General features: G+C 38.1%; 1 protein-coding gene across 1 annotated transcript in view; it reads right to left on the bottom strand.

The window, feature by feature from the left end:
• Positions 1–24,237, bottom strand: part of LOC127451667 (protein sidekick-2-like) — a 237,775-nt gene that overhangs the window by 6,434 nt on the left and 207,104 nt on the right. The window contains exons 35-44 of the mRNA XM_051716518.1: positions 22,431–22,532; positions 21,134–21,249; positions 19,869–20,055; positions 16,125–16,262; positions 14,933–15,094; positions 12,838–12,963; positions 12,585–12,749; positions 10,080–10,220; positions 8,349–8,493; positions 3,017–3,146 (exon numbers count right to left, since the gene is read on the bottom strand). Of these exons, the coding sequence (XP_051572478.1) occupies positions 3,017–3,146; positions 8,349–8,493; positions 10,080–10,220; positions 12,585–12,749; positions 12,838–12,963; positions 14,933–15,094; positions 16,125–16,262; positions 19,869–20,055; positions 21,134–21,249; positions 22,431–22,532 (1,412 nt within the window). The remainder of the gene's footprint in view (positions 1–3,016; positions 3,147–8,348; positions 8,494–10,079; positions 10,221–12,584; positions 12,750–12,837; positions 12,964–14,932; positions 15,095–16,124; positions 16,263–19,868; positions 20,056–21,133; positions 21,250–22,430; positions 22,533–24,237) is intronic.

The raw sequence follows: 24,237 nt of genomic DNA, 5'->3' as shown, positions 1-24,237 counted from the left end.
TCTATTCTTCTAATTCATTGCATACAATCCATTTACACTACCAACTTCCTATGAATGTGCTGTCTTTGTTTATATTGCTGGTGCGTGACAGAGAATTGACTACATAACAGGACGCAGACAGTGCCGGAGAAGAACCTCAGATTTAAATTGCACTTGACCCAGCCCATTAACGCTTTGCGCATGCAATTTTGTCAAACCCACTTGTGCCCAGACTTAGCGTATACTTGCACGAAAATATAAAAACCTCCCATTACTTTGCGTGTATGACTTATGGTATAGCACTTAGCGCTCTTAAAATAGGGCCCTTAGAGTAAATAATGACAGAATTTACATTTATCTGTGAACTGTTTCTTTCATCAGTATGATCTGAATGATCAAAACTTTGAGGAGTAGATATCTTTTAAGAAAAAATAATCAACTCCTAAAAAAGGGGGAAAACATTATTTAGAGAGCCACATAGATGACAAAACAAGGTCAGGAAGTTTAATGATGAGGGTTGATATTGGACAAAAGCTCTACAGACTGACTGGATTTGTCTACCAGCTGTCCTCTGTAAGAAAAGGTCTGAATCAAGACCTTGTATTACTGCTTGTTAAACTATGCCAAAGTGTTTGCCATGTGTTTGCCTAAAATCAACAATGTGAAAAATCCTCCATTCTTCAGGAGCATGTAGAGGCAAAACTGAAGCAGATCTATCTATTTACACAAGTGTTGGGGGGGGGGGGGGTGGTATAATAATAATAATAATAAAAAAGACAAATGTGAATGGAGGCACAGATGCTCAAACAAGGGGGGTTCCCCCCTACTCTGTCTCAAAGCTGGGTCTAAACGATTTGTAAAAACATTTCTAAGACACTTTAAGTGCTAGTTACATAGCTATTGAGTCATATACTGCATTGAAGAGGAGATCCTAGTATCCTAATATTACACTTCCTGTTACATACTCTTGTAATGGGGAAAAAATGTGTTCATGCCATTCTTCCCAACTGTTTCCTGTGCAGTGTGATGCACAGGGATGAGATCGGATTTCCAGGGATGAGATGATCCACATCAGTTGTAAAGAAAGGTTAAGCTTCCTTATCATGATCTTCTGTTTTAATGTGTTTGCAGAGAGAATGGTTCACCGTAAGAGAATGGCATGTTTTTGGCTGGGGGAATTGGAGGCCCAGAGGAAAATTTTGTTGATCAGAGATTGCTTTTTCATAGCTCTAGAGACACTATATCAACTTTGACTCGAATGTGTCTTCTAAAATTCCTTCAAAAATATAGACAAATTAGCAACACATTCTCACAGAGAAATCATACAGATTCGCTTGTCTCCTTTTAAAACTAGTCAATAACTTTCTTCAGTCATACAAAACACACTCTTTACGTTTCAAATCATCCTTACAGGCTCTAAGGCTATGTTTAGATATGGGGTTTAGGTTAGGGCATAAAATGAATAAAGCATGTACACAACATCTGACATGTGGAACTTTCACTTACTCCTGCTTTACACATTGGGGTATTTGCACATCTAGAATTCGTACAAATTCATTCGAACAAACTTGTATGATTTCATATGATTTCGCCAACTCATACGAATTCATACAACTTCTCATGAGATCGGGTTGCAAATTTGACAATTTTTAACATATAGTAAGAATATAGCTATAAAAGCAATGTGGCTAGTACAGTATAGATTTGATAATCTGTTACTGGAAGAATGTGTTGAGAAAAGTTACATTTGAAATCTCTGACTTTTGATTGCAGACTTTGGTATCATGGCAATTTTGAGCACAATTAGTGAAGAGAGATCTCTTCTGAAACTCTAGAAGAGACAACTGTGAGATTACTGGGGAGATTACTTTTTCAAAGGAGAAAAATCTGAGAGGCAGGAGATTTAGGTAAACATCTCCATTTGCTCTCCATTGATGCCTTGGACAAACAGCTGAGATTTTAAAGAGACATATTTGTGATTTGTCTTTCCTGTGGGGGATTGACCTTTAGTTTTTGTGTGTGTTTAATGGATAAAACACTTCATTTAAATGTTAAATGTCATCCATAAAATCTACAAATGGCAAAAGAAACCATGAATGATATACGCTCACTTAGCACTTTATTAGGAAAACTATGGTCCTAATAAAGTTCCCGACGTGGTCTTCTGCTCTTGTAGCCCACCCGCCTCAAGGTTCGATGTGTTGTGCATTCTGAGATGCTATTCTGCTCACTACATTTGTACAGAGTGCTTATCTCAGTTACAGTAGCCTTTCTGTCAGCTTCAATCAGTCTGGTCATTCTCTGTTGACTTCTCTCATCAACAAGGCTTTTCTGTCTGCAGAACTGCCACTCACTGGATGTTTTTTTTTTTTTTTTGGCACCATTCTGAGTGAACTCTAGAGACTGTTGTACGTGAAAATCCCAGGAGATCAGCAGTTACAGAAATACTCAAACTAGCCCGTCTGCCACTAACAATCATGCCACGGTCACAATCACTGAGATAAAAATTTTTCCCCATTCTGATGGTTGATGTGAACATTATTGAAGCTCCTGACACGTATATGCATAACTTTATGCACTACACTGCTGCCATACAACTGGCTGATTAGATAATTGCATGAATATGTAGGTTTCCATTTTACTTTCCTAATCTGACGTATTTCTAAGCATAACAAGGTTTTCAACAAGAAATAAAGTAGGGCAGGACTTGATACTATCCTTCCAAAATTGATTTGATCATGAAAAGTGGCCGTTTCACTCCAGAATGGAGACAGGTGTTGGAGGGGAGGTGAAGAAAAAGTAGCGATTTGTGACGTCAGTTGGAGCAAGTTGTTACATTTTGAATACAGATTACATAGACAAGCATATTTTAATTTGGAATACCATGAACCGATGCACTGAGCACAATAAGAACATAAATGTGTATTAAGAAAATTAATGTGGCCCATTTTAATTTTTATGTTGACTTTACACAAGATAACATTAGGAAACATGAACTGTTCTAAGAAATTAATTTGTCCTGTCAGGGGTGAATCACCTGAGAGTCAGACACCTCTGTGGGCTTCTCGTTCAGGCTGCTGCTCTCAGCTGGGACCAGGTCATTGTACTTAATACTGACATCTTCATCAGAGTAGTGCAGACTACCGGGACTGGGCCGTGGTGGAGATCTAGTGGAAGAAGAAAGAGAAAGTGGGAAAAAAACAGAGAGGCTTTACTGTGCTGTATGTTGTCAATATAAAAGAGCCTTAAGTTGGTTCCTCTATAGAGAACAACTAACTAGTATTCATTCATCAGCATTCATGGTCAATTTTTAATTTGTGTAATTGACAATTAAGGTATTGTACCCTTAGTGTTGAAACAGAAACTGGTGTGTAATTTGTGATCTTAAAGGAGAAGTTAACCAAAATATGTATTATTGTTTTTCTTCTTTGAAACAGAGTAAAAGAAGATCTTAGGCAGAATTTCTGAGCTTCTGTTTTCCATTTAAGGAGAGTAGATGGTGATTTAATGCTGGAACATGCCAAAGCGGCTGATAATGCATTTGAACATGCTTAAAGGGATAGTTTACCCAAAAATGAAAATTCAGTAATTGTTTACTCACCCCAGTGTTGTTATAACCCCATTTGACTTTCTTTCTTTTTCTTAACACAAAGGGAGAAATTGTGAAAACATTTTGTTCTCAGTGATATCACACAATTGCAGTTTCTGGTGACCACCTCTTCAAGCTTTAAAAGGACACAAAAGTATAATTCAGAAGTCTAATAAATTATTCCATGAGACTCATGATTGTTATGAAAGCATATGATAAGGTTTGGTGCGAAACAAACCAAAATCTAATGTATTATTTAGTCAAAATGTTCACTAACCGATGGTCTTCTGTGCACGTTCATGAGCCAGCACACAAGCTTTGGAGCTCTTTGCACGAGAGCAACAGTAGTAAGGCAGCACGTGCGAGATGGGGCTTTCAAGCGAAAACTTATTTTGTTTCGCTTCAACAGGACCACGAGCAATATTAACAACAGAAAACACAACATAGCTGCACACAAACCAGAGACCAGAACTTACAAACATGTCTTAAAAGTTTGTAGTGGAAGAATAGATGCATTTCCAAGTCCAGCCTTATTTGTTTGAAACGGAATCCTCCATCAAATAGAGATATGGGGCTGAAGGTAGCTGCAGTCACACCGTGTCCTACTCAGATGCCAAATGAAATGTAATAAAAGTTATCATTTATAAGTTAATCAGAGTTTTTTGTCCTAAGCAGCTGCGACGAGTAAAGGGACATTCTGTCTATCACTTAGATAGGTTTCTATATTTGCCATTGCATCCGGTAACCCCGTCCACTATGAACTTGTACCGGTTCAAAATGCGATGCGGGGTGTAAGCGCACCAATCATGAGTCTCATGGAATAATTTATTAGACTTCTGAATGATGCTTTTGTGTCCTTTTGAAGCTTGAAGTGGTGGTCACCATAAACTACCATTATATGACATCACTGAGAACAATTTTTTTTCACAATTTCTCCCTTTGTGTTCTTTTTAAGAAAGAAAGTCATATGCGGTTACAACAACACAGGGGTGAGTAAACAATTACTGAATTTTCATTTTTGGGTGAACTAATCCTTTAACGTGCATTCTTGCGTTACCGTGGCAGTAACAAACCTCAGTCCTCAAGGGGGGTGATAGAGTTACCTTCAAAATGCTTGTGCCATTAAACTGGATGTGTTATTCCTCAGCAATATTCTCTTCAAATTGTTGCTCCGCTATGACAGTAGTGGACTCGAAATAGAAAACTCACCGCAGAAGCGGACAGGTCACACTATTGTCTGTTATAGCACCACTTGTGGCAACACTGAGAATGCAACACGTAGTTACGTTGTGTAATGAATATCTGACACATTTCTGAATGCAACAACACTCGCATTGCAAGATGTGTCTGCATTCACGTAATTGCGTAGAGTTTGTTCCCACCCTTATATTGCCAAACACCAAAAAGGACATATAACCACCAATGTATTACAAAAGGTGTTCATGCTGATCTATATATGCTATATTTCAAATCATCTGAAGCCATACAATAACTTTCACTGAGAAACAAACTAATTGAATGATCACTCATAATCTTCACCTATTGTATGCTGTAGCCCTAAAATCTCATTTGCAGTTTGTATTTGCCTCGTCGTGAACAATCACCAATGGCGTTTGACACCAATGAAGTCAAACCTGACACAATGCATCTAATTTTGGTTTTCATGGGAGAAACATAGAAAATAATTTGGGGTCAGAACAACACTTCATTTTGGGGTGAATTATCCCTTTGAAACAGACAGAAAAGAATCTGTTTGGCATATTTGAAGAACAGCACAGGGGTTTTAAAGTCATCACGAGAAACACATAAAGCTGATTTTGATTGGATGAATACATTTGTAGAAACCGAGGGCTGCATGCTCCAGGAAAAACAACGGATGTTGAGCATTCTCAAGAGAAAGGGATAGCAAATTTGTCCTTTAAAGACAGATTCAGGGGCTATGAGGACATTGCACTGTAATTCTTTGAAACAGTCCGCTTGTTTATTAAAAATGAAGGCAAAGGGGTTGTCGCATGGCAAGACGAGTTTACTTGATTTGCCATAATGAGGCCTGCTAAGCTCAAAGCCAAGGTCACTGGAGACATTAGCTTTTGAACTGAGGCTGCTAAGCTTCCCTGGTTCAGTACTTTACTTCAGTTGGCTTAGAATATGAAACAAGCTGAAATAGCTTACATAGGAAAGAGACTTTAAAGAGTTATGCAGGGAGCTAATAAGTTAATAAATGTTTGATATATGGAGAGCCACCAAGCCCTAATAAGGATGCAAGAGGGTTTCGGAAAACATGGCAACCACCAGCCAAGTACATCAATGGCGAAACGCACAATGCATTGTTCAAACTGAAAATGAACAAGAGGACCATGCATGAGTTGTGTACTTATGGAAAGCCCTGGTGGTGGAGGGGTTGTTCCAGCAAAAATAGGCCCCTTGAGATAAAAGCAAGGAACTGGGGGGAGGGGAGGGTTATGACATTGTATCTGTTTAAAATTCAAAGGAGGCAGAGGTTTGAGGAGGGTTGAAACAGAGGGGTGGAGCAATGTTAAACAGCCACCAACACCCCCACAGCAGCCAGAGAGGGCTTTCAGTTATTCACGAGCACTGTATCCTTCTACTCCTTCTTATCCACCCTAATCTCTTCCCTCTATCTATTCCATCTCATACCCAACCCTTTCCTTTTCTACCTTCATCAAAGATATCTCTTGTGGCTCCATCTAGACCTCAGCTTATTAGCAGGACTGCATCCAAGTGGAAGTTCTCCACTGCCCAGTCCCCTTTGATCCACATCCCAGGCCTCTGCAACTGGGCAGAAAACCAGCACAACCCCCCCCCCCCCCCCCAGCTCATTCCACCATAATAGGCCCAGAGCAGCTTCTCCAATTACCACCAGAGGAAGCTCAGAAAAACAACCCATCCCTTCATTCAATCAAGCTAAGTAGCCCAAAAACTTCTTGACGAAGAAATCTGAGAAGAAACATCTGATCACTGCAATTAGAATAATGAGAATGCCGTAGACCCATTTTGTATACTATTCATGTTTATGCAAGAAATGTCAAAATTCAATGTCTTCTGCAGTTGAAGTCTTGAAGCAGGTGCAAATATAGGGGGGTTTGGTTGAAGGCCAAAGAATACTTTTTCAGTGTATGGCATTTATTTCAGTGATAACTGACACTTAATAATTTTAATGGGAAAGGGCCATTTGTCGGTAATTCGTCTCTCATATTCACATCACCTTTGATGTACAAAGCTCTTTTGGCACCAAGGCAGCAAGTCAGCTGCCTACATTTTCAGATGCAGCCTTTGTTTCTGAATGTTCCTGGCTGTGTGAACGGTACTTTAAACAACTTTTATAAGGTTACTAATATGACAAGTCTTCATCTCATGTGAGTGGTCATGATTTTATACATATGTTTCAAAATTACAATTAATTTGTTAAGGAGTACATATTTTTAAGGAGGAAAAAATGACTGAGTGCACCTTTAAATGTACACACATCGAAAATAAAATATACCCTAGCCTGGAGTCTGAACGAAGAAAATAAGGATTTTGCAAAGGAATTTAAAAACAAAAGGTTGTGGGGGGTTTCGATTGTAGAGGTTTCTAACATTTCATTAGTCACAAAAATATTTGATTACAAGTTAGTCAGAGAGGTCACATATTGTTACCTAAGAAGGTAACTATAGCAACAATAGACTGCTCAAGCACTTTCCAGTACCCCGTGTCTTAACCAGCCTGAAACATGAAAATTGATAGGGCATTTTGTCGGTCGCTTCGGTTTGTATTTTTGAGCCATTGTGCACAGTGAAATCTTGTTGGTCTCACTGACTGTGATTGTGTCGCATCGCAAAGCTTTTTCGCTTTCAGTGTGGACTGTCAAATAACTTATCGCTGAAAACATGTTGGGTCACGCATGGTTAGGATACAGTATTAGATCAGTTTTGAACTGTCATTACTGTTATTTTTTATCACTTTTAATGTACATATACAAATCTCAAGTATTTCACAAGAAAAGAAGAACATTATTCATTTGTTAAAAAAAGTCTAAAAACTGACATTTGGCTAACTGTGCTAGGGCCGACAAAAGACTCTAAAGTCCGTGACAAACCTCAAATGACTACAGCCCAAAACTTTCCTGTAGAAATTTGAATCCCCTGAAATCATAGTACAGTTCACTCACTGTCCTGGTGAACACTCTTTCTTAGTCCTTATCCTACAGGGGACACAGTATGTCCATCATCAATATGGTCTTATCTTATCTGAGTATCTTCATGCATGTTGAGAAAGATGTTTTGTTGAAGGAGCTTACATAAGAGGATACTTTCAACAGCATGCAATTTGAATGCAAATAAGACATGAAGGAAGGGGTTCTTATTGGTCTAACCTCCACAGTCTGCTGTGTTCTTTTCAGTTGACAGATTGCAGTTGGAAATTTGTAAGAAGCGTCTGTCATTAAAATCCATGCCAACTCAATCCATTTAAAGGATGCCTGAAGTAAAATTTAAATCAACAGCCGGGCCAAAGCTCTGTGTGTGGAGAGAATACATTCCACTCTGGCTTTTTGTTTGCAGCCATTTGGGAATGAAATCCATTGTGCAAATAATGTCCTGATCAGCACACAGTAATTTACCACACAAAAAATCTCCCAGAAAAAAAAAACATTATATTAGCTTAAAAAAACTATTCTACTACATATTTATGGTCTAGCTTATATTGAGCTGTGTAAAGTTATATCACTGTACAAGCTTATAACAAATCTCAATCAGAAATCATGCAGATATATACTGACCTGGTGTAGATTCCGTTCTTGCGGCAGAAGGAATTTTTGACAGAAAGTCGACGGTTGTTGAGTTCCAGAGCGGGGAAGCGTCCTTCATCCAGCCGCACCATCTCTCCATGTGAGAGGGGCAGTGATGTACAGTTCGAGTGGGACTCTATATAGAGAGATAAGAAGGTACTCTGAGGATTTGATTTGATCTATCTATCTGTCTGTCTGTCTATCTATCTATCTAGGTCCATCGGTCTGTCTGTCTGTCTGTCTGTCTGTCCATCGGTCTGTCAAACGGTCTGTCAATCTGCCTGCCTGTCTGTCTATCTACCTATGTATTTATATGTCTGGCTGTCTGGCTGTCTATCTATCTGTCTGTCTGTCCATCGGTATGTCTGTCTGTCTGTTTATTCATGGCAGTGCATGTTTATTGGGATAGCGTCGTGGAATAAAACCATTCTGAATGCAAATAATAGAATGCAACTAACCATATAATTGCACATAAATATGATAGCAAAATAGGTAACAGAGATAAGAATAAATTTGTTTACGTTTGTATGATAAATCAATTTAGCAATGTTATGATGTGCTGGGTCGCCACTTGAAGTCCAAAGTAAAATCATGAAGCAAAACCAGTTAAACCCTTAGTATATTTCAGGGTTTGGCATGTGGTTTGTTTGTGTGTGTGTGTGTGTGTGACCACAGCAGCTAAGCCTTTAAGATTTTGCTAGGTCATTCAGCATGCGTCGTTTAAAGTCAGAAAACCTCTGATCTCAAAAGCTAAGATCTCCATTTGCCACCCTCTTGTTTTATTGATACTTTCACAAACACTGAACTCAGAGTTAAAGTGAAGTGTGATTTCAGAGAGGTGAGTAATGCAGTGACCTCTCAGCCTAGATGGATGGTGTTATCAATCACCTTGCTGGACTTTTGGCCTCTCTGGACTTCAGTAAAACAAGCTGGCACTGTTAGATCAGGACCGAACAGAACTGGGTGGGGCCGACCTTGAGAGAAGCCCTTTGTGTCCCATACAAACACTTTCCTTGTACTGCCTCACTCATCCACAGCCCTGTGCACAGACCCTGGCCCTGGCAGAGCACTTACTCTCCCAAACCAAACCCACATGCAGCTATGTGAGAACCCCTCCCACACACACCCACGTTTGCTTTTATATCATAGTGTGGACAATTCTATTGTTTTTATACAGGTAAAACTAACCCTCACACAAGCATTTTTGCATTTTCATTCAGACATTGTTTAGTGTTCAATGTACCTGTGAATTATTAATGTTTTACTATTCTTGTGGGGACAATTAGGGAATGAGACCCACTGAGTTTTGTGTGACACTCAGAAATCAGACTCAAAAATTGCAGTCTATTAGAAAAAAAGGTCTTGATGGTTACTTACTTTCCAAGCTGACACAAGACCTGAGATGATAAGTGATGTAATTTTTGGTTAGGTATCAGACCGCCACCCTCAGAGGCAGCAGAATGAGGCAGCAATCAAGCTAATAGTAATGACCAATACCAACTGAAGCAAAAAGAAGCTGCTATTGATTCCCTGAGCCTCTCGCAAGTGGAAAATCACTTCTTCCCCATAGCTCTATGACAATACCCGCAGAGAAAATTGGAGGTGAAATTGAGTCCATCTCTTTTTAGCCACATTAGTAAGCAGAGCAGGACAGGCAATCAGGGTAACTGACGGACATTATGGATCTACAGTATTTTCTGTGTTTTTGGCTTATTGGCTCACCTGTGTCGGTTTTCTTGGTGTATTTTTTACTCTGGCCACGTATGATAAGGATGAATATGAGCAGAAGGATGAAGATGAGGCCCACGAGAGCGATCACCACCAGAAACCACCATTCCTCGTAAAAGGGGGAGACCTTTTGGGCTGGTAATGGAGAAAGGAAGATTGTGTAAATTACTTTTATTAACATATTAATGCATATTTACATATTATTTGTTTACTCTACACAGCATGTAATAGTAAGGAATTTTTGGCAACTCTTTTCCATATAATAAAAGTGAATGAGGACTGGCTCTGTTAAGCTCCAAAATGACAAAAAAAAAAGCACCATAAAAGTAGTCCATAAACTCATGCACTATTGCAAGTCTTCTGAAGACATACGATAGCTTTGTGTGACAAACAGACACAAATTTAAGTTGTTATTCACAGAAAATCTTCTCTTTCGCTGTAGCTCTCAAATCAAAGTACAGCTTAAGTCAGAAGTTTACATACACCTTAGCCAAATACATTTAAACTCAGTTTTTCACAATTCCTGATATTTAATTGTAAAAAACATTCCCTTTCTTAGGTCAGTTAGGACCACTACTTTACTTTAAGAATGTGAAATGTCAGAATAATAGTAGAGAGAATTATTTATTTCAGCTTTTATTTCTTCATCACATTCCCAGTGGGTAAGAAGTTTACATACACTTTGTTAGTATTTGGTAGCATTGCCTTTAAATTGTTTAACTTGTGTCAAACGTTTTGGGTAGCCTTCCACAAGCTTCTCACAATAAGTTGCTGGAATTTTGGCCCATTCCTCCAAACAGAACTGGTGTAACTGAGTCAGGTTAGTAGGCCTCCTTGCTCGCACACACTTTTTCAGTCCTGCCCACAAATTTTCTATCGGATTGAGGTCAGGGCTTTGTGATGGCCACTCCAATATCTTGACTTTGTTGTCCTTAAGCCATTTTGCCACAACTTTGGAGGTATGCTTAACTTCCTGGCTGATGTCTTGAGATGTTGCTTCAATATATCCACATAATTATCCACATAACTTTCCTGCAGCAAAGTACCCCCACAACATGATGCTGCCACCCCCATGCTTCACGGTTGGGATGGTGTTCTTTGGCTTGCAAGCTTCACCTTTTTCCTCCAAACATAATGATGGTCATTATGGTAAAACAGTTCAATTTTTGTTTCATCAGACCAGAGGACATTTTTCCAAAAAGTAAGATCTTTGTCCCCATGTGCACTTGCAAACTGTAGTCTGGCTTTTTTATGGCGGTTTTGGAGCAGTGGCTTCTTCCTTGCTGAGTAGCCTTTCAGGTTATGTCGATATAGGACTCATTTTACTGTGGATATAGATACTTGTCTACCTGTTTCCTCCAGAATCTTCACAAGGTCCTTTACTGTTGTTCTGGGATTGATTTGCACTTTTCGCACCAAACTACGTTCATCTCCAGGAGACAGAATGTGTCTCCTTCCTGAGCAGTATGATGGCTGTGTGGTCCCATGGTGTATATACTTGCGTACTATTGTTTGTACAGATGAACGTGGTACCTTCAGGCATTTGGAAATTGCTCCCAAGCATGAACCAGACTTGTGGAGATCCACAATTTTTTTTTCTGAAGTCTTGGCTGATTTCTTTTTATTTTCCCATGATGTCAAGCAAAGAGGCACTGAGATTGAAGGTAGGCCTTAAAATACATCCACAGGTACACCTCCAATTCAGTACACTTCCTATCAGAAGCTAATTGGCTTATTGTCTAAAGGCTTGACATAATTTTCTGGAATTTTCCAAGCTGCTTAATGGCACAGTTAACTTAGTGTATGTAAACTTCTGACCCACTGGAACTGTGATATAGTCAATTGAAAGTGAAACAATCTGTCTGTAAACAATTATTGGAAAAATTACTTGTGTTATGCACAAAGTAGATGTCCTAAATGACTTGCCAAAACTATAGTTTGCTAATATTAAATCTGTGGAGTGGTTAAAAAATGAGTTTTAATGACTTCAACCTAAGTGTATGTAAACTTCTGAATTCAACTGTATAGCGCCATTGACGTTAATGATATTTGGTAATGAAACACATGAGAACCAATGTCTTTTTGAATCAAATAGTATCACTGTGTCATTATTGTAGTCCATTAGACTTTCACTTTCAATTCCAGAGCTTCCGGAGGGTAAGATTATCAGTTAATAATGACTTAAATCGTGAACTGGTCCTCACACAAAACCACATGGCTTCAGAAGACTTGAAATACAGCATACAAGTCATATGGACTACATTTATGATACTTTTAAGGTGCTTTCTTCAAATTTTGCTGCTTAACAGACCTAGTCCCCATTTACTTATTATATAAAACAGAGCAGACAGGATATTATTTCACAAAATAAACTTTCATATTTTAAAATAAATTAAGTTATTTACTGTAGGTTTGGAAAACATGAGTGTAAATAATGTCATAATTTTTGGGGTGTGAACTATTCCTTTAAACTTCCTCAACTTTTTCAAGTTTACTCACCTGATATTGAAGGAGATGGAGCACTTGGAGACCCATAGCCATAATCATTCACTGCAATAACACGAAAGTCATAGGTGACCCCTTCTCTGAGCATATCCAGGTTGAGAGTGTATGATGTCACCTCTTTAGGAATATCTTTGATGAGAATATCCCACAGTCCTTCATCTGTTGGCAATAAACACCTTGATTCCTCAAAATTTTATAAAAACCTTTAACAAAATTGCACAGTTTTTGTTGTTTTTCTTTAACTCACCAGATGGTCTGGCCTCTATGACATAGCGTGTGATGGGGGCACGGCCAGGGTCACCGCTGGACCAGTGGAGGGTGAGGGCAGAGCCATAACGGGAGATAAATGGCTCCCCTGGAGGCCCAGGAGCACCTGTATCACAAATGTAGCAATAAAACAACAGTCTGCAAAATGACACTAACAACACAGCAATAAATTCTGCAAACAGAAACTCAGTAGTAGAGTTTTTAAAGTGACATAATGAATTAAAGATTTGTTGCCTTTGAAAAGCATTAAACATATATTTAAAAGTGCTGTAGTCGATTTCAGCCATTATGCTAACTTCCACCACACCCCTTTCTCCAAAAAAAAAAAAATGTTAGCAAACCCAATCCCTTACGAAAATTGAGAGTTCATGGCAAAATTGCAGCTAATTCGCCTCTGACAATTTTCACATGCAAATGAGCTTTGTGGCAAACTTGTGGCAAATTGCCCATTGTTGCCAAAGGTTTGCAGGCGAAGAGCTGCTAACTTCTGCCAAACATTTGCAGAGAATCAAAAGCTCATTTGCATGTGAAAATAACGAGTGGCAAATTTGCGACAAGTTTGCGGCTAGTTTAGATTTTTTGTAAGGGATGTCAGCAAACCTGGAATGGAAAAATCTTAGAATGTTTGGCTAAAAAAAGCATAGGCCGGTGTCATGAAGAATTTAGAAAATCTTGAAATCCTGCCCCCCTAGAACCCTGACCGATTTCATTGTCTGAAAGAAGTTTTTTTATTGTAAAAAATAGTAAATCCTGATAGTAAATCCTACAATATCACTTGAAGATTTATGTTGTCTTGAAAATACTTCAATTTACATCATGCAAGCTATATATGACATACCATGATATAACCAAAGCAACAGATGTTCAAATTAAAGTTTTCTCATTATGTTTCCAGTCAGCATGCTAACCGATTAGCATGCTATGCTAATATACCTTCTTGCATTCCCTATGGTTCAATTATCCTGCTAAGCTAACATATTCAAGTAATTCAAGTAATTATATCATAATGTTGAATTTAGTGCAATGTGGTAAATGAATATGTTAATAATGTATGTACTGACTGTATTTACATGATCAGCTTTAGCAGGAATTAGTAACAGACATTTTTGTTTAGGCAATACAAACAACTACCCAAGGGGGTCAGGATTTCTTAGAGGGACTTAATTCTTCATGAAACTGTCCCACTGAATGTTTGTTTGTTTGTTTGTTTGTTTGTTTACAGAGCCTAGGGATGTCACAGTAACAGGTGTGATTTCTCAGGACACCTTTTCAGTGAGCTTGTTTACATGGACACCAGAAAGCGGTTTATTGCAAGAAAGCTGCTTAAGACTTTACATGCACTGTGTTATTGGCTTTCTCTTTAATCCTGTATACATGCGGCTAGGTCAATAAGTAGCTTTCTGGAGTAAATAAAAAACTTGGTGTCTTATGGCTATGTTTATTCTCTGTTGCTTCGCTTTATTTCCAGATATTCCAGAGTTCTTGCTGTGTTTGTTTCCTTAACTTTCCATCGCGACCTGCAGCAGAGTTGTGCTGCAATATGGGGTTTCCCTCTTACGTCAAAGTCTGGGATTCCCCCTATGTACTTGAGTGCATATACACGGATGTGAGGGACAGTATTCGATACTTTAAACTGATGTGTAAAATTTACAGTTTATAGTGTGTGTGTGATTTTCTCTTTTCCCATTGTACTCCCAGAAGTTTTGAATTCTTTCCACTGTGTTGACTTGTTGATACATCTTATGATGTTAGTTATCTGGTCTCCACACACATGCGCACTCTTCAAAAACCTTTAAGAATGCCGATTATGCATTTACATGACCACATAAACTGTGTTCTCTGGCAGAAACATAGGTGTGTTAAACAGCTTTCTCTTAATCCCTTAAACGGTGTAAGGAAAACGGCGTTCACGTTTATATCACATTGCAGAATGCCGCTTTCTGCAAAAACCCTGGGAAAAAAACGCTTTCATAATTGTATGTAGTCAGTGATATCTGTCAAGGATGCAATTCTATGTGAGCTTACAGCACTTTAAAATATGTAGCTAAATATGAGCAAAAATCAGGCAAGGAGACCTTCTCCAGGGCCAGTGGTGATGTTGGCCTCAATCTCTGGTCCGTAGGTAAGAGTTTTGGCACGAATGCGGAAGTTGTAGGTAACTCCGTCTGCCAGATCCTTGATTTTCATCCACAATGGGGCATTGCCTTTCACATCCACAGTGACAATCTTACTGACACCTGAAGTGTGAGGAGAGGAGTCTGTAGAGGAAACACTCAAACTCTAGATACCATGTTACAGTGAGATAATTTACCCTAACACTAAAAATTACCTTTGCTAAGCTCCGCTATTCTTGTTTACTGTTACTGTTTTCAGAATGTCCCATTAATATTCAGAAATGTGATTAAAACTATCCACACATGACTTCCATAGACTCACATCAGAAAAGAGCAAAAGCTTATCTGGTAATATGGTGGACAGCAACAGTTGTTAAAGGAATCGTTCAACCCAAAAATGAAAACATGAGGAGATACAATGAAAGTGAATGGTGACTGAAGTTGTCAGTCCTTTGTATTCTGCCTAACATCTCCTTTTGTGTTCCATGGAAGAAAGAATGTCATACGGGTTTGAGGGTGACATTGACATGAGAGTAAATAATGACAAAAATTTCATTTTTGGGTGAACTATCCCATTAAGGTAGGACTGATCAGTAATGTTTATAAAGCAGGGCTAGAAAGGGTCAATGACACATACATAATACATATTATTTTACATTTATATTCATATATGTGTAAACATTACACAAAGTCATGCTCTATGTATGACACTAATAGAAAAGTTGGGTCTTTGCCATTGAGGAGTCTCCTCCAGATTTTGAGAAATGGTCCCTCAGTAAACAGCAGCCCAACACATCTGGTTTCCCCCCAGTTCTGGCCACTCTGGAGTCATTATGAGGATAGCATGGGACCACAGTAATCTTTAAACTCCATTTCCTCTCTGATCCCAATTATGGTGGAATTTGGCCAATGCAGCATACTTTGAAATGTTTTAACCATGCATTGCTCAATGACAGGGCAAAGGTGGGGAAACTCTATAGAGGGATGCCATTCATTACATGCCAAAAGAAGTCTCATCTTTAACATATCTGCAACGCAAATTTGTAAGTTAAAAAGAGCATGAGAGGCCTAAATGGGTGTAAATCAGCTGCTGACTGAATGTTATCTCAATAATTTGCTCTGGGAAAGCTTTTAGTGTGGTGTAGGTTCTCACCATCCACAGGCGAGCAGGGCTCGTACACCGCGCGGTATCCCTCTACGATGCCGTTGGGCTGCTTGGGCTCACCCCAGGACATGTTGACTGAGGTGGTGGTGAGTTCACTGAAGTGGATGAAACTGGGAGCACTGGGAGCTGTGGAGGATGAGAAACTCTAATTAAACATTTAGCACATGAACGTGAATCATGATAGACTGATTTCTATATATACAGCCAAGGTCTAAAATTAATATTAATATAAGGGCCGAATCCAAGTAAAAATGGACTTTGGTGAATAAATACCTTTATTATGTACTTAGTACATGCAGTTACAAATTTAGAGGAATGGAAGTTTCTGTTTCTACACAAACTCCAAGATTTTAACACATACAGTGGCAAGAAAAAGTTATTAATTGCTCATAAAATGTAATCTCATCTTCATTAAAGTCACAAGTATATACAAAGCACAATGTGCTTAAGCTAACAACACACAAACAATTATAATCTTTCATGTTTTTATTGAACACATCCCATTAAACATTTATAGTCGTGGAAAAAAAAGTGAATCCCTAGGCTAAAGATGACAAAAAAAGCTAATTAGAGACAGGAGTTAACAAACCTGGCATTCAATTAATGTAATGAGATGGGAGGTATGGTTTAGAGCTACTTTGACTCATAAAAAGCACTCAAACATTTTGAGAAGGCAATTCACATTTTGCCTCACAGAAAAAGAGATCTCAAAAGACCTACAATCATTAATTGTTGCTTTGCATAAAGTTGGAAAGGTTTACAAAGTTATCTCAAAGAGCTTAGATATTCATCTGTCCACAGTTAGACAAACTGTCTATAAATGGAGATGATTTAGTACTGTGGCTACTCCCTCTAGAAGTGGCCGCACAGCCAATACGTCTCAAAGGCCACACCACAGAATGCGCAATGAGGTAAAAAAGAACCCTACAGTGACAGCTAAAGACTTGAAGGAATCATTGGAACTGGTTAACATTTCTGTTCATGAGTCTACTATACGGAAAACATTAAACAGTCATGGTGTCAATGGCAGGACACCACGAAGGAAGCACGGAGAAGAACACACAGTACTACGTATGGCATAAAAAGGGCACTGCATACCAACATGAAAACATCATCCCAACGGTGAAGTAAGGTGGAGGGAGCATCATGGTTTGGGGCAGCTTTGTTGCTTCGGGACCTGGACTGCTTGCAATCATCGAGGGAAAAATAAATTCCCAAGTTTATCAAGATATCCTACAGAATAATGTCAGGGTGGCTGTGCACAGTTGAAGGTCAGTAGAAGTTGGGTGATGCAGCAGGAAAATGACCCTAAACATCGAAGTAAATCCACTACAGAATGGCTTCAAAAAAAGAAAATCCACCTTTTGAAGTGGCCCAGACAGAGCCCACACCTTAACCCAATATAGATGCTGTGGAATGACCTCAAGGGAGCCGTTTACACCAGACATCCTAAGAATATGGTTGAACTGAAGCAGTTCGGTAAGGAAGAATGGTCCAAAATTCCTTCTGAACGTTGTTCAGGTCTAATCCGCAGCTACCAGAAACACTTGGTTTAAGTTATTGCAGCCAAAGGAGGTTCGGACAGTTATTAAATCCAAGTGTTCACTAAATATATCTACAGCACTGTAAATGCTCAATGGGATGTGTTCAATTAAGACATGAAAGATTATAACTGTTTGTGTGTTGTTATCTTTAGCATATTGTGTTTGTCTATACTTGTGACTTTGATGAAGATGAGATCTCATTTTATGAGCAATTAATGCAGAAAAACAGCTAATTCTAAAGGTTTCACATACTTTTACTTGCCACTGTATGAAGAATAATCTACGCCTTAGTTAAAAAAAAATGAAAATATGAGGAACAAAATTACGACGCATCTTTACATTTTTGTGAAAGGTGCAGTTTCACAGACATGCAGAGAATAGCTAACTGCCTTGTATATGACGTATATGTATATGTACAGTATATGATTTTACTGTCAAAGTGAAAAAAATATAATTTCATTCCAGTAAATTATCTAAATTCACCTGCCATTGGTAGGTGTGGCAAAAATATGTGACTTTAAAATATGATGATATTAAATATATTATTATTAATATTAAAATATATTAAAGATATATGGTTATATTTAATAAAGAATTTATTAAAATATATAAAAAATATTATTATCTTAAATGATATGACATATATGATATAGTGTGTAGGTAGGCTATAATTGTTTTAAGACATCTTTTATACCTACTTTAATTATATATTTTGGGAGAAATTTGTTGAAGGGTTTATATATTAGGTATTTTATGAGTATCATTTTTACTGTTGTTTTTTATTCTTTCTCAGTGTTTTACAATATGTAACTTTTATTCAGTTATAAAGTGAATGGAGCCAGTCTTTAAACATTAAAATACCTACTGTTTCAAAAGTATAGCCACAAGATGTAAATATTATACCTGTACATGTTAACATGTTCTACTTGTTTTCAGTGTGATAAAATGATTACCAGCTTTACCGGTGATGTGTCTTCATGGCAATGAAGTTATAATATTGAAAATAGACCATTAAAGTACCACTTAGTCACCTAGTCATTACTCGAACAGAATACAATAGTAGGCTATTTGTTCCCCACACTGTTGACGTTAGAATGTGGGCTTTCATGCTTGTTAAATGACTATATGCACAAAGCTATGTTAAAATTGCAACTAGATCAGACATTTGAAAAAAAGAAAAAGAAAAAGGAGATTTTGTAATATCTTTAGTATTTTAAAGGAATGTTCCTTGCTCAAAACATTCATGGCAATGAAGTTGTAATGCGGATTTATCACACTGAAATAATCTCGACAAGAATGTTTCTGGTTTGTGTCGATATTTTGTAACAGTGTGTATTTTAATGTTTATGGACTGGCCCCATTTACTTCCATCGTAAGTGCCTCACTGTGACCGCAATTATTATTATTTTTTTAAATAAATGAGGGATGATTCAAAATACTTTTTTTTTGTGGTAATCAACATTATAACACAAATGCTGTTGATTGAGGTTTTTTAACCGGGAACAATTCAAGACCCTGGATATTGCTAGACGCAAAAAATCACATTGCGATACAACATTCAGAGTGTGATAAAACAACTTTTCAGTCCATTCATATTTAAACACTTTTGTGTTATGAGAGGGTAGGTTAATCTTGCAGTAATATAAGATGTTTGCCCTCCGGAAATTTGGCACGGGGGCTTGTGTTGGCTCATCTCCCAGCGCCTTGGTGTAAGCTATGTCAAGATTCTTGCCTTTACTGTTCTCATTGTTACATTCCCTCTATACTGTCACTCTCTTCAAGACAGCGGAAAAAGGCAGAATTAACTTTTTTAAATCACTTGGAACGCAGCTCTCCTCATGCTGACCGGCCAAAAACTTCCGCTACATGTGGCCCATTTTATCAAATCCGGTTCCCAGCTCCCAGTCCTAAACGAACTGTCATGGGCTTCCGTTCCTATGGACAACGCCTGAAAACTCAAAGACATCTCCTTCATAACATAATACCACAGCCTTCATGCAATCTGCATGATGTGATCTCTCTCACTAATTCAAAATTACTAACCTTCTCAGCAGGGAGCTTTGGGAAAACAGTGGGCTCAAAACCCTAGAATATTCAAGCTGTTACAGATTGGACAGTTTATGAATGAAGACCACTTCACTGGTTGTTGATTGATGTAATTTGCATTGACTTTTGTATAACGAATCACCTGCTTGCTGTGTACGCCCTCTGGTGGGCAAAGAGCGCGGGCCGTCGCCTGCAGCGTTGAATGCAGCCACGTTGATCATGTAAGTGGTATAGCCCGTCAGGTTCTTTAACTTCACGCTCAGCTCAGGCAGGAACAGAGTGCGGAGTCTCTCAGTCTCATTCTGTAGCTGAAACTCCCAATAATAAATCTAGAAAGAAACGTCACAAATCACATACCATTTAAGGTCAACGGAGTGATGGTGGCGTAGTGGACTAAAGCACTGAACTGGTAAGCAAAAGGTTGTTGGTTCAATCCCCACAGCCACCACCATTGTGTCCTTGAGCAAGGCACTTAACTCCAGGTTGCTCCAGGGTGATTGTCCCTGTAATAAGGGCACTGTAAGTTGCTTTGGATAAAAGCGTCTGCCAAATGCATAAATGGTCAATGGTTCTTAAACTTGTCAGACCAAACACTATGTCTGGTCAAATCAGATCATTAAAGTACCACTTAGTTATTATTCGAACAGAATAGAATAGTAAACTGTTTGTTCCCCACACTGCTGACGTAAGAATGTGGGCTTTCATTCTTGTCAAATGACTATATGAACAAAGCTATATTAAAAATGTAACTAGATCAGACATTTGTAATATATATATATATATATATATAAAACTTCTTCAACATTAGTTACCTATAAAAATGTACCTTAATGTAAAGTGGACACATATTCAGCATTTATTGAGTTCCCAACATTAGAAACCAATGTACATAAAGTTCAGTATGGTCATTAAAGTTAAAAGTTAAAATGTATCATATCAATGATTTATAATGCATTTATAAATGACTTATTATTCATTTATAAACTAACATTAAAAGGGAACATAAATGTAGTGTTATCGTACAGAGTAAGCCATTTGTATGCTGATTTTCCAAGACTGTGATTCTGTGGCGCTATCAAAACATTGCTCTTGTTTGTTTGAGCGGCCCAACATAGCAACATTGGCTTAACCAATGGCATGAGTTTGGGGTGGGACTATCTGTTTGGACCAGTGGAAGACAGGCAAAGTGTTTTAACAGTCATTATTTGTGCTATTCTGTTTGGTGACGCTGGCGCAAAAATACACACTTAACAATGAACTTGTATTGAACCTGGAGCATTCCTTTTGGTGTACTTGGAATCGTGTGGTGAACCATCATAGGGTGATCAAAGTATCATAGTTGGAGGGCCACTGTTTTAAAGTACAGGTAAGGTATTTTAATTTCTTGATCACGCCAAATGTTTTTACCTTATAGCCTTGAATATCTCCATTCTGGGCCTCCACTGGGGGAGGGTCCCATGTGACATCAAGCTGAGTGGCTGTCGAGGACTGGATAATGACGTTCTGAGGCGGGGCGGTGGGCACTGATGATAACACAGACAAATTATTAAATTCCACCTTAACTACAGCAAAACACCAAGACAGTCTGAGCTACTTTTTTTAGACTTTATTGGTGAATATCAAGAAACCTGTCAAGAACAAGTTTGGGTCATATTTCACCCAAAAATCAAAAGAAAGAAATACAATATTACATTTTGCTTAAAGAATACAAAGCCTCTTTTTAGTACCATTAAAATATTTTGCATTGTGATTTTTTTTCATGACAATTAGCAACATGCCCCCACTCCAAATTCGAATTACCGTAATGCAAAAAAACTAAAACAATTGTAAAGTATCAATACATGCTAGTATTTGTTGTACTGCTTTTAATTGATGCTAATTAAAAAAATCATTCTATTATAGTACTTTAAAAATTTTTTTAAAATAAAACAAAAACTAATATAGTAAAACATGACTGTATAATAGTAATGAGAATCTAATAAGAATAACGATGGAGAATAACTCCGGATTCACACATACTCTTGAGCGGGGCGTGAGCAATGCGTGGCATTTGGGCTTTCACATTGGCCGCGTCTCTTTTCTAAGTTCCTATGGCAATGGCGGGCAGTCACTTGCACTTGTTTATCAGCATGCTTGGTTGTGATTGGTTAATATATCAAAGTCCCTTTCAAGGCAAATCAGTCCACTCTGCGGTCATCTTTGGAAAGCTCTCGGGCAGGCTGGGCAGCTTTTTCTTTGTAAACAATCGGCATAGAAGTACAACTCCTATCTACTTGAATGGGGAAAGACTGAAATTTCCAAAATGGTTGGTCATGATTATGATCAAAGAACATATTTAAAGTCAGCAGTAAAATCTGACAACAATAGTATCATAAACTGTGCTGCTTTACCTCAGATTATGCTAAAAAAAAACATTTTTTCGCTGCTCAAGCCCCGCTCACGAAGAAACCGGCATAATGGACTCTCAGAACACATGGAATGTGCTTAATTGTCATTATAATAATGCCACAATGCAAAACTTCTTAATGTTCCTAAAATTAGACTTCATTTCCATTAAGAGAAATCTACTATTATTGACCTGGACATGTTTTCATGAGATTCAACCTAATACTGACCGACAGTAGTGCTGCACCAACATTTATTAGTGACTGTGAAATTAAAAATACTGAGTTGGAGCATCAAGAAGGAACTTCTGTATCCTTACCCGCCTCTCCCACAAACACTTCCTGGGGTGAGCTGGTGGGCCCCTCCCCAACAGCATTATACACACTCAGTCTGATCTCGTAACGTTTGTGTTTATTCAGATCTGAACAATGGAGAAAATATGCACACACACGCTATTCAATATCACATGAGAAAACTTTAAGTGGTGCTAAAAAAATAATGATCCAAGCCCAATGAAGTGAGATGTAGTAAGGAAAAGTCAATGACAGTTTGGAGAGAAATGAAAGCAGACAGAGCGACGTGCGAGGGGAGATAAATGAGTTGGGCTCTCATGTGGGTGAGTAAACGAAGTGTGAGAAAGAGTTGTTACTAGAGTTCAGAGATTGACTTTGGCAGGATGAGGGAATGGATGAATAAAAAGCAGTGTTGGGGAGAAACTAAACAAAAAGTAGTGACCCTACAAACAACGTAACTACATTTTTCTGTAGCGTGACAGTAGTTCAGCCATTTTCAAAACAGAGTAGCTTTTCTAGCAACAAGCAGTAGGTGTATTACTTCTGAAATGTTATCTGGTACTGATTTCAAATGACACAACTAAAATTGTAATCAGTTATTTTATAGATTGAACTTTTTAGGTAATCTAATCTGATTATTTTTGGATTACTAGATGCATGCCTTTTGTAATATTGTATTTTGCAGTAATCCAAGCGAGTTGAAGTACTAATCAAAAACACTCGCCTAAAACTTCAAATTAAGCATTTTAAGCATTGGGAAGTCTTATTCATTTTAGTGAATTTGTTCATTCGGATGGTTCATTTAACTGAAAAAAATTAAATAATTCCCTGTTAATTCCCAGGACATTCCCCAGATGCCTGTACAGAAATTATCTTCTTTTTTAAAATAAATAAAAATAATAATAATGATAAAAATAAAAATAATAATAATACTGTAATATTAATTCCAAAAATCTTACAAAATTGTAGAAGATTTTAATTTGCTTGTCATCACTATGCTTTCAACTTTAAATAAATTAAGGTGTTTAGTTGTATTGGTGATATTATGTGTAAATAGAGCAGTTCAAATGCTGGCACCTCACTATTTTCGTGGCAAATAAGTACTATTGTGGTTGAAATATATATATACATAAAAAACATCCGGTGAACGGCAGTTCTGCAGACAGAAACGCCTTGTCGATAAGAGAGGTCAACAGAGAATAGCCAGACTGATTGGAGCTGACAGAAAGGCTACGGTAACTCAGATAACCACTCTGTACAATTTGATTTGACTCAATTTCTGTGGACGTACACAGATGGTAGGCCCACTGCAGCCTCAGCTCCTGACCTGTATCTGCTTGATTTTAAGCATTGCACTACTGCCACACTATTGGCTGATTAGATAATCGAATGAATTAGTAGGTGTACAGGTGTTCCTAATAAAGCGGTTGGTGAGATTATATATTTATATACAATATATTTAATATACTAATAAATATATATCTGATAGCTAGGGTTGTCAACCGTCCCATATAATACGGAATCGTCCCATATTTGAGGGAACAAAGTGCGTTCCGTATGAAATCCATATGGGATGCCATCTGTCCCGTATTTTAGTGTCTCACACCCAAACTGCTGAGAATGTTTCACAAATCAGGAAAATGGACCTGAAACACACACCTTTCAAGTGAGTTGTGTGAGATATCAGCTGTTAAACGTTACACGGATGCTACACTTGACAGAAGCAGCCGGGGTAAAGATCAATGAAAATCTGCACACATCTTCTGTCGTGTTTTCTGTCAGACATGTAGCATTTGAGTGCATGATAATAATTTCGTCTTTACTCGCTGAGCT

The sequence above is a fragment of the Myxocyprinus asiaticus genome, chromosome 14 (assembly GCF_019703515.2).
Source record: "Myxocyprinus asiaticus isolate MX2 ecotype Aquarium Trade chromosome 14, UBuf_Myxa_2, whole genome shotgun sequence".
Taxonomy (NCBI): domain Eukaryota; kingdom Metazoa; phylum Chordata; class Actinopteri; order Cypriniformes; family Catostomidae; genus Myxocyprinus; species Myxocyprinus asiaticus.
The sequence above is the reverse complement of the archived record's forward strand: the minus strand, read 5'-3'. Positions and strand labels throughout refer to the sequence as shown.